The 17572-nt window shown below is 33.3% G+C and overlaps 1 protein-coding gene and 1 pseudogene across 1 annotated transcript in view; one reads left to right on the forward strand and one right to left on the reverse strand.

Moving 5' to 3' along the window:
* ZNHIT6 (zinc finger HIT-type containing 6) overlaps positions 1 to 17572 on the forward strand; it is a 58318-nt gene that overhangs the window by 18226 nt on the left and 22520 nt on the right. Inside the window, exons 7-9 of the mRNA XM_023501704.2 lie at positions 13639 to 13707; positions 15023 to 15103; positions 16047 to 16124. Coding sequence (XP_023357472.2) covers positions 13639 to 13707; positions 15023 to 15103; positions 16047 to 16124 — 228 coding nt within the window. The remainder of the gene's footprint in view (positions 1 to 13638; positions 13708 to 15022; positions 15104 to 16046; positions 16125 to 17572) is intronic.
* Positions 10885 to 11308, reverse strand: LOC105750297 (annotated as a pseudogene).

Raw genomic sequence — 17572 nt, forward strand, 5'->3', positions numbered from 1 at the left:
GAACTATTTAGAAGTTTTCTTATCAAATAATATAGGAGGATCTTTAATATTTTTATAAAATTCTGTGACATAATTATTGTTTTTTTTTAAATAAAGCTTTTTATATTTCAAAACAGTAGACAATTCTTCAACATTAGCCTTTGCAAAACCCTGTGTTCCAATTTTCCCCCCTTTTCTCCATGCCCTCCCAGATAGCAAGTAGTACAACATGTTAAATATGATAGAAATATTTGTTAATTCCAATATATGTATACATATTTTTACAATTATCATGCCACACAAGAAGTAAAAAGAGAAGCAAAGTAAAATGCAAGCAAACAACAACAAAAAGAGTGAAAATGCTATTTTGTGATCCTCACTCAGTTCCCACAGTCCTCTCTCTGGGTATAGGTGGCTCTCTTCATCACTGAACAATTGGAACTGGTTTGAATCATCTCATTGTTGAAGAGAGCCGCTTCCATCAGACTTGATCATGGTATAGTCTTTTTGTTGCTGTGTATAATGATCTCCTGGTTCTGCTCATTTCACTTAGCATCAGTTCATATAAGTCTCTCCAGGACTCTCTGAAATCATCCACCTGGTTGTTTCTTACAGAACAATAATATACCATAATATTCATATACCACAATTTACCCAACCATTCTCCAATTGATGGGCATCCATTTAGTTTTCAGTTTCTAGCCACTATGAAAAGGGCTGCCACAAACATTTTTGCATATGTGGATCCTTTCCCTTCTTTATAAGATCTCTTTGGGATATAAGCCCAGTAGAAACACTGCTGGGTCAAGGGGTATGCACAGTTTGATAACTTTTTGAGCATAGTTCCAAATTGCTCTCCAGAATGGCTGGATGTATTCACAATTCCACTAATAATGTATCAGTGTCCCAGGTTTCCCACATCCCCTCCAACATTCATCATTATCTTTTCCTGTCATCTTAATCAACCTGAGAGTTGTGTAGTAGTATCTCAAGAGTTGTCTTAATTTGCATTTCTCTGATCAATAGTGATTTGGAGCACCTTTTCATGTGGCTATAGTTTCAATTTCTTCATCTGAAAATTGTCTATTGATGTCCTTTAACTATTTATCAATTGGAAAATGGCTCAAATTCTTATAAATTTGAGTCAGTTCTCTTTTAGAAATGAGGCCTTTATCAGAACCTTTGACTGTAAAACTGTTTTCCCAGTTTATTGGTTCCCTTCTAATCTTGTCTGCATTAGTTTTGTTTGTACAAAAACTTTTTAACTTAATATAATCAAAATTGCCTATTTTGTGATCACTTATGACCTCCACTTCTTTGGCCACAAATTCCTTCCTTCTCCACAAATCTGAGAAGTAAACTATAATTTGTTTATAGTATCTATCATTTTTTTATGTCTAGATCTATCATTTTTTTATGTCTAGATCATGAATCCATTTTGACTTTATTTTGGTATATTGTGTTAGGTGTGGGTCAATGCCTAGTTTCTGCCATAGTAGTTTTCCAATTTTCCCAGCAGTTTTTGTCAAATAATGAGTTCTTATCCCAAAAGCTGGGGTCTTTGAATTTGTCAAACACTAGATTGCTATAGTTACTATTTTGTCCTGTGAACCTAACCTATTCCACTGAGCAACTATTCTAGTATTGTCATCTTTATTATATTCACTTGATCTATCCAAGAGTACTTGATATTTTTCCAGGTGTTTAGATCTGATTTTACTTCTATGGAAAGTGTTTTGTAGTTTTGCTAATATAGTCCCTAACTTTCCCTTGGTAGATAGATTCCCAAATATTTTATACTATCAACGGTTGTATCTCAACATAATTATTTAGACAATCCCTGGGGGGAAGGGGGAGGGGGGGATATCTACTTAGAAACTTAAGTCTCTTTTAAAAAGGTGATATTTGAAAAGATAGAACACAGTATATCTGAATGAATAATAGAGAAAGAAGTTGTTTGTTTCCTAACAGTGGTCCAGGAGTATAGCATTAATAACTTGCTTCATCATGCTGTAATTCCCCTTTTTTGTAAGGCTTAGTGCAATTTGTTCACCAGAACTTTTAATTTCTTCAAGTTGTAGATGTACAAGAAGAAAACTACTCATGGTCTTTCTGATTTACGTTTCATGATCATGTATGTAGATTCAGCTCCTATCAATCTCCATCTATCCCCTGAATCTGAAAAACAACAATGAAAATGGCAAAGTAGTATGCCTGTTCAGAACTAGAAATTTGGGAAACTGGCAGGTGAAGGATGAAATGGCAGAGGAAATAAGTTCAATCCTCCAACTATAGCAATATAACTACTAGTTACTACAGTGAAAATATGGTAGATAAAATGAGGACTATTCCTGAGGCTGGAAAGAAGAGTATCAATGAAGCCTTGTTACATACATTTACTTTCTCCAATTAAAAAAGTAAAAACTCCCTTGAAACAAAAATACAAGTATTATCAATTCGTACATTGATCAAACTTTAAAATGCATGTGAGCTTATTTTTCAAGGAACCATAGCTTTACAATTTAAAATACAATGGGAGCTAACATTTAATTTATATAGTGATTTCTGATTTTAAAAGTAGTTTCCTTGAAGCAACTCTGTTTTTTTAGTTGAGAAAGCAACAACTCAGATTGAAGTTTACATTTCTCCACTTGGTAACATTGCTGATACTTGGACCAAGGTCTTCTGACCTCAAGTCTAGGTTTTTTAAATCATTTGGCAAGAAGATATAAATCAGAGATCTACTTTTAGACATTGTGAATTTTTTTTTCCTCTATGTTGTTATCTTAAAGTAATAAACATTCTGAATTAAATCATGCTAGGGTTTGGTCATGAGTTCCTGATGTAAAATATTTTCATTTAAAAGAAATCGCTCCAGTTTACCAAGTATAAAACTAGAGCTTATTTAGAGTATTTTCATTTTCCAGCTATTCCTTTTCTCAGGGAAGCTTTAGTCTATAATGATATAGCTTCCTTGCTGTACAGAGTGATTGACGGAAAGAATACTTTCATTTTTAATAATCAGTTTTCTCAAAAGGGACCTCATGATAGACAATCCTGGGCCCATGTGCTGAGCATCTATCTGAGGGTGGAGGGAATTTGATGATTTTTTAAAGGAAGCTTAAATTTTCAGGGTGGATTATTGTTAGGTTATTCTTAAAAATTTCTATACAGTTCAGCCAACCATCTGCACCTCAGTGAGGAAATACATGAGGCAAGAAAGGCAACTTAGAGGTTGCATATTCACATATTCACAATTATATCCATAGTCTCTTCAAATGTAAGCCTCAGATTGCATTGTTACACATTCCTGATTCTAAGTTTAGACTAACTTAAGGTATTTTTGTGTTTGACCAACATGAATTACATTTAAATATGTTCATCTAATTGTGGAATGCTTTAAAGGGCTGGAATTATTCCTTTCCTTTTCTCTAAGATAAATTCCAGAACCTTCATTTATACTTTGATTTATTTTTCTTTTTATTTCAATGATTTATAAACTGAACAGAAAAAAAAAAAATTTCTTAATCCCATTGGGCTGAAAGGTGGAAACCAAGTTCAGCACTTATGTCTTTTGTTATTGTGTGATGCAGAAGATAGATGAAGAAACTGAGGCAGATGAAAGTTAAATGACTTGCCCAGGGTCACACAGTTCTTGTCAGGGATCTGAATGCAAGTTCTGTCAAACAGCATTCAGATAATGAGGTCCATACAGAATATCTCTTTAAGTGCAGGAAGGACTTGCATGTATAACAGCTGAGCCATTGTTGGTGACTTGAGAGATGATGAAAAATGAGAGGATGAAGGCGACAAAAGACAGGCCAGTGAGCTTGACTGAATATGCCACAAAATTTCTATTTAAAATTAGCAAAACTCTTGTGGACAGTCCCATGTTATTGTGGAGAAAGAAAGAGAATATGAGCTTTAGATAAACAAATAGTGTAGTGTCATAAGGATCTGGGCTGTTTATCAATTATTGGCTGACAGGCTTTGTGTGCACATCATATTTGTAGATGACACAAAACTGGGAAAGATAGCTTAACATTTTGGATAACAGAAGGCCCTTGACAGATGAGAACATTGGATTGTATCTCAATATGAAATAATAGGAATAAGCATAAAAACATTTAAGTCAACTTCACAGGTATAAGGTATGGCTAATAAGTACTTCATTTGATACTTATGATAGGTGGAGGTCTTATTAGACTATAAGCTCAATGAGTTAGCAGTGTGCTATTGCAGCCCAAAAATCTAATGCAGTCTTCAGTTACATTAAGAAAAAAAAAAAAAAGAAAACAGTTTGTGAGTAATACTGTTGGTGGCTGACCTAGTCAGACTACAACTGAATATTGTATAGAGATTTGGGTGTCATGTGTTAGGAAGGCTAGTGACCAGAAGGGTTACCAGGATGGAGAGGGGCTACATGTTGTACTGGAGAACTAGGAATTTGGTGTGAAAAGTTGCAGAAGAAACTTGGTAGCCCTTTTCAAAAGTATGAATGTTCTGCTTGGGTCTGAAGGACAAAATTAGTCATTTGACTGATTAAGAATTGCAAAAAGAGAAACTTAATGTAAAGGGAAACTTCTGAACAATTAGAGCTATGTAAAAGTTTGAATGGACTTTTGCAAGCTTATTGAAAACTCGGATCCTACCTTGCATCCTCTGCTCTTTGATAGGTGACCTTCTGCTTTCTCTTGTTGGGAAAGGGAAATTTGAGGAAGAGCAGTTAGAGAGGTAAGAAGCCTCCTAGTCCAGGGAGAACAAAATACTGAGGAGGAATGGTCAATGAATGAGCTATGGTGTAGAGGCTCCCCATAGTTCCTATTCGATCTTTAAGGATATTGTTTTGTTCATTTGATATGGTTTATAATATCTAAAAATTCACACAATTCAGTTACACTCTGATAACTTATTAGAGCCAAAAAGTGAAGGCTCCCTAGCTTCAACAGACTGCTTCCATCTCAGCTTCTTAATGAGCTTGAATGACACCCCTCATTGAAGCAAGGCATCATCTCCTTTTAAAGTTTGTTTTCCATCTAATTGTTACTTCCCATCTCCTTTCTGTTTGATGTCTGACTGCATTGGAGAATAAAAGTCAACAAGGTAGGTAAGAGAAAATCAACAAAAAGAAGAAAGGAAGGTTTGCCTAAATAAGGTACAGTATTTTTTTTTAAGAGTTTTAGTTCAGTTTTAGATAGACTCTATGAAATGCTTGAGGTTTTACCTTTCTCAGTTTTTTTGGTTTATTCTTTTAACAGATTTTAGATATGTTGCTGTTATTCAGTGTTAAAAATTACAGGGCCTTTTGGTATCTATTTTTGTGGATATGGCCGTATATTGACTAGAGTATAGAGATAATGTGAGAGGTTATCACCACTGGCATTTTTATTGCTAAAATAAACTCGGGACACAATTCATTTATGTTCCTAGGCTTCCAAGTGTATAATCTTGTTATTATTATATACAATTCTTTACTTTCTTTCATCTCATATTAATGGCCAAATCTTGTTGTTTCTCTCTACCCCTTTGGACACACAAATAGCCACCCCCCTAGTTCCTGTCTTCATCACTTCTTGACTAGACTATGTAGCAGTGTCCTAATGGACCCCCTTGCTTCAAATCTTTTCCCCACTAGCTCATCTTATATATTGCTGCAATCGTGTTCCTTAATAGTACACCTGACTGCATGATGTTCTCAATCAACTCTAATAACTTCTTGCAGCTTCAAGGATAACTATAAAACCTATTGAGCTTTCCCTTCCAGACTCTGAACATTACTCCTTCCCTATCTTGCATGTACACGAGATCTCCGTCTCCCATCTCCATTCCTTTGTACTTATTGTCCAACATGCCTGTACCACAGTGCTTATCTCTGCTTAATAAGGTATAACTTGAACACCATCTTCTTCAGGAAGTCTTTCCTGGTCCCCCTAATAGCTTGTGCCCTCCTTTTCAAAATCCCTCTTATTAAACTAGTATATATATGTTGTATTTAAAGTGTGTGTGTGTATTGTATTTATAACTTTTTACTTTTCTTGCATATATTTATACACTTATTGTTTCCTTCATTAGAATACAAGCATTAGATAGATATGGATTGTTTCATTTTTTGAACTTGTCTCCCCAGTGCCTAGTATTGATTGTCGAGAAAAGATCAGATATTCTTTGTCCTTTTCAAAGTCATACTGTAAATGCTAACACTGTGAAGAGTGGAGAGTAGGAAAACTATAAATGTAGTTCCTCCATTTTTGTGTTAGTCCATGGCCAGATAAGCATTAAAAAAATGTCCATGAAATTTCCATGAAAAATTATGGAATTATAGTATGGAAACATTTCCTAATATTTCAGTTTAGAACTGAGATCAAGGAACAAACTTTGAGCTCATAAATATCGTAATTGCGGAGAAAAGTAGAAATAAGATTAGAATGGATTCCTATATTATAACCTTAACTATAGTTAACCAAAGTAAATACTATGATAATTCCTAAGCATTCACCCACCTTTGTGTCTGGAATGTTAAGTGCTTTCTTTCAAGGTATTTGGGGGGTCTATTAAATGTCGAGAACTTTGGGTGAGTGGTTCTTGAAATTATCTAAGCAGTGACTGAGTATGTCTTAAAATTCCAAAGATGACAGATAGAACATTTTCTCTGACTTAGTGTAGAAGCAGAGTGGTCAGGGAATATATTCTGGATTCATATGAAGAAAATGGACTTTATCCTTCTCAGATTAGCATTACTGTGTAGTATCTCAAACATTCTGGTTCTTTGAGCCATTTTATGGTACTACTGCGACTGTGTCTTTCACAATGATGAATATTGCTAAATAGCTCCTAGAAAAAAATTGTTTATTTGTTTAAAACCAGTAGCTGTTGAATTTGGCATTTGAAGATTTTTGCAGCAGAAAGTAATGTCTCATTTGAAATTAGAGAAGTACTGAAACATTTGTTCTTTGTTATATTTGGTGAAACATATTTCAAGACTTAGTAACCATAATTAAAGAAATACAACATGCAGTTAAAATGATCCATTTCTAGCCGGGTCGATAGCTTTGACTATGCAGGTCAAGCACCCCTTTACCCCATTCAGTGGCAGTTGTTAATAGGACCAAGATTTAGGGCTGTATGGAGTTTTATGAACATTTAATCTACTCACCTCATTGCAAATGAGAAAACTTATACCTGGAGAGGTTGTTAGTTTCCCAAGGTACCTCAGTATATATAAGAGTTGTAATTGAAACTGAAATTCTTTTTATTGACTTTATCAATACATATATAAAATGGTAAAAGGAGCTAAAAGTTGAGTTTGTAATGAAATAATTACAATTGATTCCAGCAAATAGAATTTTCAGCTCAAGAGTAAAGGGACAGTATTTCAAAGAGTTAATTTTACTTAGCAACCAATTTGTTGTCTACTGTTTTGCTACTGAATGCATGTTCACATGCCTCCAAAGTGTAACTGCAGCCAGCTGGATTCAACTGGATATTTCATCAACCTAATCATCCTAAAACATCAGTTCGTTGTCTTTTGTCACAATATAATTTTTGAAAACTAAAAGGGCATTCTCTTGGTTCTTTCAGTAGGTAATATTATCATTCATAGTAACAAATTGAGTTCTCAGAAGTTCCCAAATCTGGCAATTATAAAATCTCAAGGTTAACCATCTACTCCAGCCTACATCTAAAAAAGGGTCAATCTCCTTTACACAGTTTGGTCATCCTTCTCATTCTGATTTGGAACAGCTCTGATAAAAGATTTTGTTAGCACCAACCTAACATCATTCTAAATTCTGCCCTTTTGAACTAAGTAGACAAATTTTGAGTCTTCCTCTTCAGATAATTGAAAAAAACTATTGTGTTCCCATAGGCTTCTGTTCTCCAAGCTGTGTCCTTATAGCCTGCATCCTCTTTTTACAGCATGATCATCTGGTTGCTCACCTGGATCTTCTTTAGCTTCTCAGTTTTCCTTCATAAACTGGTCTGCCAGAACTGAGCACAGTGTTCCATTTGTTATGTAGCCAGAGCAGAAGACAGAACTGTCACCATCCCAGTCTTAGACAGGTGTGCTTTATAGTTCAGCCTAAAGTTGCATTACTTACTTTAGCTGCCATTTCACATTGTAGATTCACCAAGTTTGCAGTCCACTAAGATCTCCTAACTTTTCAGATAAACTGCTGTTCACAGAATGTTAACTAACTCTCCTCCCAGCTTTATGTCATCTATCTAGTTTGTAAACATACCTTTATCCCTTTCTTCACCATTGGTTTAAAAAAAAAAAAAAAAAAAAAAAAAGATGGAAGCAGTGGAAAAATCACTGGAATTGGAGTTAGAACTACATTTATAACATTGGATAGGTCACTTACACTCTTAAGCTAACACTCTAAAGTGAAAGAGAAGGAGGAGAAAACTTTAAAATCCGCTCTGGCTCTGAATCTTTGATCCCATGTTAACTGGCACAAGACCAATGTATGTATCCCCAAGCACCTCATCTAGTGCTCCCGCTAACCAGATACTAAACTCCTCACTACTACTCCTTTGTCCAGCCATTCTACTGGTCCCAAATTTTTCTTACATTACTGTCTCTCTTATAGCTCTACAACTTGAATATAAAAAAACAAAAATCAAGGAAACTATATCTGTTTTGTTACTACAATTTCCTTTTCATAAGCCAAGCTCTCTGTGTTGTGAAAAATTAGGCTCAGAGTAGACCTTTCCTTTATCACTTTAACTTTTTGTAGGATGAAAGTAAAGCAAATATGTATTGGTGTTTCTGTTTTTGGTAGAACTTTTAGACTATTACAGGTGTCCCAATAATTGAAATTCTGAAGTTCACCATCACTATTCTATCTTGCCAGACTTGTGACTTGTTTCCTGAACTCCTGCTACTTCCTTTTTTCAGGTGGTCTGGGGAAAGTACCAATGTTAATAAATATTTTTGTTTCTGCCTCTACTGATTTTTCCTCCCAATTCTCTCTCTCTCTCATGTTATATCTTCTTCTGTTTTTGTATGACAAATAAATTCTTTTATTTTTTCAGCTTTTATAAAAGCAGGAAATATTCAGAAATAGCCATTACATAATAACAAAAGACAACACAAAAATTTAATCTTATAATAATAATTATCACCAAAAATGTTTTCAAGAAATTAATTTTATTTCAGAGGCTGCAGGTGGGATATATGTATTATACTAGTTATAAATATTCTTATATGCTCTTCAAATTATCTGTCCATTATAGCCAGAACAGATTTGTCTTTCCATCAGTGCTTTCCTTACCATTTGTCACAGAAAAAATCCATTACATTTTGTTTTAATTTCAGTAGTATTTTATTTTTCAAATTACATGTAAATATGGTTTTCAACACTCATTTTTGTAAGATTCTGTGTCCTATATTCTTTCTCCCTGCCCCCAAGATAGCAGTCTGTACAATCATTTTAAACATATTTCCATATCAGTCATGTTGTGAAAGAAAAATGAGAACAAAAGGGAAAAAACAAAAAAGGTGAAAATAGTATGCTTCAGTCCTCATTCAGTCTCCATAGCTCTCTCTCTGGATGCAGAATCCTTTACGTTTTAAGATCATTTCCATATCTGTTTCTATAAATTATGAAATTCATTCAAAATTACATATGTAGAGTTAATCACACAGAAATCCTGTCATCTTTTTTTTTCTCAAAAATTGAAGTATTTTACTGTCCTTGTCATTCCTATATAAAACGGTATGGGTTTTGTTTTGTTTTTCTTTTTCATTTGCTTTAATTGGAAATGTATAGTCAAAGTTCATGGTCTTAAAGTTCATGAAATATTGAAAAGTTCAATACTATTACTGAAAACTATTCCACCAAAATGAGACAAATTATAGGGATTCTATAATCTCTTTGTTTGGATTCTGCCTGACAATAGACACTTGCAACTATTAACCATAATGTAATCTGATAAAAACCTAACTGGAAGAATAGGCAAAAGAGAGAGAGAGAGTGCGCAAGTCTGGGAGAGTGAGGTGGGAGAGCTGTCTTTTAAATATTTTGAATCAAGAGCAAATAAGTATGGTCAACTATTCATAGGAACTTCTGCAATGCAATTCCTTTGAACAAGATGACTATCTTAAATGAATCATCTGAAAAGAAAAAACTTATTCAGAAGTCATTAAAACAAAGATAACAACCCTAATTTTTAGAGAAAGGGACTAGGAATGTCATATCTGGATTGCAGCTTCTTTGTCGGTAAAATGAGAATGTCGAAAGGAGATGATATCTGGGATTCTTTCCCAGAATTTGTGATTCTTTACACAAAATCTAGGCTTCAGTATGAAATCTCCATTCTTTATTTAAATCACATTTCCATTTACTTTTAAATGGACATTGTAGACAAGTAGTTGTAAATTATATATGACCCTTTAAGTTTTATTATCATATTTCAATTATTTTTAAATGATCAATGATTTCTAGAAATAAAAAAGCATAACCATAATAATTATACATACTATAAAGAAATATTTAGTCAATTTATCCTTTTTTTAAACACAATATGCCAAAAACAGTTGTATTATTAACCCCGAATTTCATTTGCAGAATTCATATAACTTATAAGAACACTATAATAGCTAGTTTGTGGACTTTTTTTTGTTTTGTTTTGTTTTGTTTTTACAAAAAATGCAACTAAAATGTAATAATTCATAGGGGAGTACTTAGCAAAATATGGATATGAAATTTCAAATTTTTGAGAATTAGAAAAACATTAAAATATTAGGAGAAAACACCTTATGTCATATCTTACATAGATTTAAATCTTAGTTTTTGCAGTTAAAATTCAATACAATCTTATTCCATTTTTTACCTGTTTTTGAAGGGATGGTGCCAAAAATTAACATGGAATACTTCCAAATATTCACCAAACAGAACCAAAAATTCATTTTTTTTTTTAAATTTTTCCTTTATTTGAAAACTTTGGTTCTTTTTCTGTTTTGCCTTCCCAGAGAGCATTTCTTTCAGATCTTGAAGCAGCTTCTTTATCTACTTTGGCAGCCATTTTCTTGTCTGTAATTTCTTTGCTCATATATATTCTTATTAGATCTTATTTCCTTCTTTACTATATGTTCCTTGAAATTAACTTCTTGAATGGCCAAGTAAACACAAAGCATTGAATTCAGTGTATAAGCAGAAATTAAATCCAACTTGACTTGTTCAAGTGGGTCCAACTTTTTAAATAACTCATTTCTAGAAATTGACATCAGTCTTTAGCATTTCATCACAGAATGAAGGGAACTGTCAAATGCTGACAGATTGTTATGAATTTCTGCTAGATGGTCTTCTCCATTATTATCTTCTACCATACTAATTCATCTGGTGTTCACTCCTCGAAGGGAGCAATAAATACCTTTTAATGGACAGTGCTACTTCCATGCATCATGGCCTGCCTCAGGTATGCTTTTTCCATATATTTTCATTATATGTGTACAGTCATCATTTTGTACATGTAGGTATACTTGTGAGCAGGTACAAAGTACTTTGGAAAGATTACTTGGCTTGGAATCAAGAGGTAGACCTGTAATGTTCGTGTTAGCTTTCTGGAGGTCTTCCAGAAGGGCCTTGGTCTCAGTAGGATAGATACCACGAGAATGGACAAGAATAGAGTCCAAAGTCTTTATTGTCTTTTACATAGTCTGTGTCTGTAATAGTCTGACCTAGTCTCCTCCAACAGCCTGCCGGTCTGACTTCTCTCAAAGCCTCTTGAGCTTCTTTTGTAAGTTGACATGGTGAGTTTAAAGCAGTGTCTCTCCTTAAAATGTCATATAATGATTGTAATTGATAGGTAGTTAAGCCTAACACTGGACGCATCCATTGGATGTCTCCTATCAGTTTTTGAAAGTCATTTAAGGTGTTCAACTTCTCTGTTCTTAAATTTGTTTTTGTATTATAAGAAGCATCTTAGGGTATATTTCGTATCCTAAATATTGAAAATTTTTGAATTTTTTCTGGAGCTATATGCAATTTGTAGTTCCTTAGTGTTTCTATGGTCTTTTGTAGACATGGCTTCTAATAATTTGTTCCTCAGGTGCACACCCCAATATAATTCCATGTAATATAACAACATAACTTTTGGAAATATTTTTCTTACTGGAGTAAGAGCAGCAGCCACATACATTTGACACATAGTAAGGCTATTTTTCATTCCCTGTGGCAAAACTGTCCCTATCTTTTATAAGGCTCAGCTAAATTAACGCTGGTTACTGAAAAGGCAAATCTTTTCATATCCTCCTTATCTAGAGGGATAGAATAGAAACAATCCTTAATGAGATTGCTATAACTCAAAGAGGCCATTCTCTAGGCAATTGAGTAGGAGATGGAAGTCCAGTCTGAAGAGTTCCCATAGTTTCCATCTGTTCATTTACTTTTCTCAAGTCAACATCCTCCATTTTCCAGATTTCTTTTTTACAACAAATACAGGGGAATTCCAAAGACTTAGAGAAGGTTGTAAGTGTCCTTGGTCAAGTTGCTCCTGTACTATATCTAATAATGCCTGAATCTTATCACTCACTTAGGGCCACTGTTCTACCCACAAAGGTTTATCAGTTTTCCATTGAATGGGAACAGGTAAGAGTGCAGGCAGGCCTTCAACAGAAGCCTGCCTAAAAAGCTGACGTACTCATTTATAATCCTATTGTAAAATGTCTCTTCCCCACAAATTGATAGGGATTTTTTTCAACTACAAAAGGAGTAAAAACTGTCTCACCTTCAAATGTCCATCTCAAAGGGGTAGCCCTAACTTCAGCTGCTATTGATCCTCCTATGCCAGTCATATAGGTGTTGGCCAGTAACTGGGCCAATTGGCACCTCTAATCACTGTATGATCTGCACCCGTGTCTACCAACCTTTCCAGTGATATGCCATTTACATAGACCTATCTTTAATCCTGGCTGTTGGTGCTTACTGAATGATCTTCGGCAAATTACTTTAACAAACTGTTTCTATCCTCGGCTCTAGGAAATAGAGACTGATCTTGCCTCTCTGCTGAACTTGTTTGACTTTTATTTATTTATTTTTTTGGTGTTAACTTGATTTTTTGCTCTTTTCAACTCCTTGTATTTTATCTCCTGATCTTTTTACAGTCATCAATTCTTGCCTAATCCTTTTGAATGTATTTTTTATCTATTTGAGTATTTGTCTGGTGATTTTTTTTCCTTTTTTTTTTTTAAATAATTTTTAGCTGTTTACTTGCCCTGGAGTGTTTTTTAGTTGGAATAGGTACTTTATTCATTTTGAAAACTTTGGTTGGACTTTAATTTTCTTGGATGGTTTTTAGCCTTTTGGCTTCTCTTTGGGGTTCTTTGGAGGGGGCAGCGGGTCAGGGGAGACTGGCTCCATGCTAAGCCCCATCCCTCTTGGATTATTCTCAGAGGGTTTTTAAAACCTTAAAGCATTACACAAACTTGAACTATCACCATTATTTTTCCTTGTAAAAAGTATGTATCAGAATTGTCAAGAGTGGAACTTAAAATTCTGTAAAAAGCAAAATATTTCTTTGTGGAAGAAACATTGAATTTCAAGAATATTACTTTTAAAAGATCGTCATTTCGATCATTAGTTCAAGGAAATTATTTTTTAACTTAATTTAACATTAATTTATCTATGTAATAATTGCTATTATTTTATTACATTTTAGAGAGCAGCGTTTCTATTGGCATCTGAAACTCCTGTTTCCTCAGAGTCATGCTGAATATGTGGAGAAAGGGTATGATTTACATGTGCCTATATAAAGAAATGATTCCAGCAGACAGAAACCCCATTTAGTAGAATGAATATCAAAGGATTTCTTAGATCCTTATTTACCTGAAGAATAGAATTTTAAAGCTGACAAAAAAGATTGTATCATAAAGAAAAGATAGTTTGGCCCCACCATATCTTATACATGAGGAATCTGAGATCTTTAGAAAATTGTTTAGAGTTATCAATTAATAGTAATAATTGTAAATTATTACTTTTTATTATTAAATTATTATTACTATTATTATTATTAAACAAAATAATAGTAAAAGTTCTATGTGAGAATAATACAAATAGGGGTGTAATAGAATTTTAGAGTTAGAAATAAACTATTTCATTATAAAAGTTAATAAAAACTGGCAGAATACTACTTTCACTTATTTCTAAGTGCCTATATTTAAAAAGACTTTGCCAATAAATGATAAGGTAGAGGCATTTATATATACAAATATATGTTACATACACATACATTCATGCATACACTCACATAATGTCAGCCTTATCTTTTTTATATTTTTGACACCTGATGGTGATTGTGTTCTCCTTGCAAAAAATAGAACCTGATTTATTCCTTTAGATTGCTTTGAGGAAAGTCCATATAATATGCTCTGTTATCACATTCATGGTTGTTGTTCACTTCAGATTGTCAGTTTGGACTTCCATGAAGTTCTATGAGCTTTTCTCTAAGATTAATCTTTACCAAAACTAAGGAAAGGACTTAATTATTTTTTTTCCTGAATGTGCATGCAGTTGTATGCATCTGAATGATCAAGAAATATTTTATATATTATTTCAAACATCTTGCTGAGCAGTTTTGTAGTTTGAAATGATATATATGAAGAAGTTGAAAAACTGGTATTACTTTGTGGGTAAAAATTCTTTTGTCCTCAACAATTAAAGTGGCTAAACTTTTTACCTTTTTAGCCAAGTAAACTTACTTTTTTCTTTAATAAGGCCAATTCCATTTTTGCAAGTGGATTTTAAAAGCAACCTTATGTATTCCTAACTTGATTATAGTAAAATTCTCAAGATTTTTTTATGAGGTTATTAATAAGCATGTCCAAAAAGTCTTATAAGCATTTTATAAAATAATTTTTGTTTAAAAGCATGTTAAAGGAAACCATATATATTCGGAAGTGACTTAGATGTAAAAAAACAAAAGACAATCAGATTTTTAAAAAAAGTTAATCAAAATTCAAAGGTTCCATTGGTTTTTAAACTTTAACATCTTTAATAGAGAATCATAAATATTATCCTTTGTCTTTTTTATCTTTTGTAAAAAGAGTGCCTGGTGACAAGAAGCTTCATGAAATCCTAAGAACCTACATTGATCCTGAAAAATCTGATCCTGTAATTCGTCAGAGGTATGCTTTTAAAATCTTAAAACTTTTTGAAGTTGGATTATGGACATTAATGGTTTCTAAATCACTCTATTTTGAACTCTTTGTGAAGTTGAATTATGGACATTAATGGTTTCTATTACTATTTTATCAGCTTCATATTTCAAATTTAATACCATAATTTCACTTTGAATATAATTCAATCATCACAGTATTATCTTCATAGTAAATCGGACTTTTAAATAAAGGTTTTCTCATTACTATTATTTGATGGAAATTGTACCATTTGTAGATAAACTTAGTGCTTGAAACTTAGTTTCTGTATCACTAATACACATTGAAAATTCTGTTAGACTTATCCTAATTTGTTAATGATGGTGCTGAAAGATGTCTGCAGGGACAGTTCTATATCATAGAGAATCTCTTTTTTATTTCAGCATACTCACTTGGAATTAAATAAATTTATGATGTAGCTCCAGGGAAACTTGAAGCACAGGTTCAGACTGACTATATACTGAAGTGTCTTGTACATTCCCAATTTGTGTTCATCTTTTTCCTCACTCGAAGCTGAGCCACAGGGATGCCAACCTCAATATCAATACATTTGGGAAGGCATTTGTGCTTTTTTACAATCAAATAATTAAGAGATTCCACATACTTGGCTGTACAAAATGTGTTATACTTTTGATAAATTACTTTCAAATACTAGCTAGACCTAGTATATTAAATGAAAATTTAAAAAAAAATCAGATTAACATAATTGGGTAAAAGGAATATTTTCAAATGAAGATCTTTAATGGAATAACAGGGGGGAGAAGAGGGTTGGGGTGGATTGTTTTTTCTTACATCAAGGTACTGGTTGGAAAATATCTTTTTTGCTGTATCTATCTTGAGGGATAATAGGAAATCAAGTTTGTTTCTTTTGTTGTTACAGAATGTTACTAATTAAGGACTAATTGAATTTCAGGTTAAAAGCCTATGTGTTTTCTGAGAGTGGCGTACAGATTTTAATGAAGATTGAAAATATGCAGCATAACTTAATCAGGTAAAATTCTCCTCATTCCCAGATGGGCTTCCAAACATTGATCTATCCAAGTAGTTGATGTTGTTAAAACCTTTTTTGTGTCATGCCATTTGACTTTTACATTTTAAATTTCATGAACTTCACAACGAGTTCAAATTTTTAAATGAACGTGAAGCAAACAAACATGGCCTAAGAAAGTAACAAGCAAAAATAAAGTTCCATATTAAAAACCTTAAAATGCTACTTTCAATTGTAGAAGATAACTTATAAATTGTTCTTTAGATGTCATAAAATTGCTTCTTTGCCAAATTAAAGGCAGACAGGAGATTAAAAAAGTAGCATTCCTGTTGGTAACTACTCTTAGAATTTTTCTTCCATTAGAATTTTAATTCTAAAATTAGTTTTCTTTATCTTATAACAAATACCATTAAAATTTGGTTGCAACCAAGGAAGCCCTAACTCATCTTTAGATTTCCAAATGTTACACTGTTTTAAGTAAGAGAAATATTAAATATTGAAAATTCTAGATATTCAAATCTGTCAGAATCAATTCTTTTTTGAATAAGTACATGATAACTACAGTAATTGTATGATATATGTAAAATTGAATAATCGAAAGTAATAGCTTGTTTGTGTAGCTTTAAGAATTGAATAGAACTAGGTATGTTTTCTCTCATTTTATCTTTAGAATTATGATTTGAGGGAACTAAGAACTACATGTTTCTGTGGGATTTTTAAGGAATCTCAAATTCTGCCAGATTGAGAGCAGAGCAAACCAGGATGGCAAGACAGCTTAAAGCCTGGAGATGTCTGTTCTAAACTTGGCTCCGTATCTGTGCATTAAGAATGGAGCAGATAAAAATTTGAGTGTTTCAGTCTCTTCATCTATTAACTGGTTTAGAAAGATTCTTTTTAAGTTGTAAGTGTTGTAAGTTATTTGTAAGTGATGAGTTAGGGATATTATTAAGATGCCAATTTTATGTGACTTAGCAAAGTGCCTAACACACAGTAGGCAACTTAAGGGGTGCCTATTCCCTTGTCTTCCCTTCCCCCCATAAAAAAGAGGGGAAGTTAAAGAAAGACATATTTAGACTCTGTGAAAAGACATGTCCTCTAACAGTGACAGCTAATCAGGTGCTTGGTAGTTGAAACTTCCTTAATGCAGCAGATTAATTGGAACAATGTCACCAGTCACAGGTATCTAACACAAAAAACATTGTCTTAATAGGGAGGAACCTCCCTGTTACATGCAAGTGTTAGGTGAAAGTAGAACTGGAATGATCTTGGTTCAGTTGGCAATGCTAGAGAGAAGATGCTTATTCTCGGTTGGAGGCTGGACTAGTGAATTTTGAGGTCCTTCTCCCTCTGATATTCTAGGTTCTAAGATTTTTTGTTGCTCTAACATTCCAAGTTCTAGGGACCTCTCAGCTCTGACATTCTAAGTTCTAAGTTTTAAACATATATAATAT

The sequence above is a fragment of the Sarcophilus harrisii genome, chromosome 4 (genome assembly GCF_902635505.1).
Source record: "Sarcophilus harrisii chromosome 4, mSarHar1.11, whole genome shotgun sequence".
Classification (NCBI taxonomy): domain Eukaryota; kingdom Metazoa; phylum Chordata; class Mammalia; order Dasyuromorphia; family Dasyuridae; genus Sarcophilus; species Sarcophilus harrisii.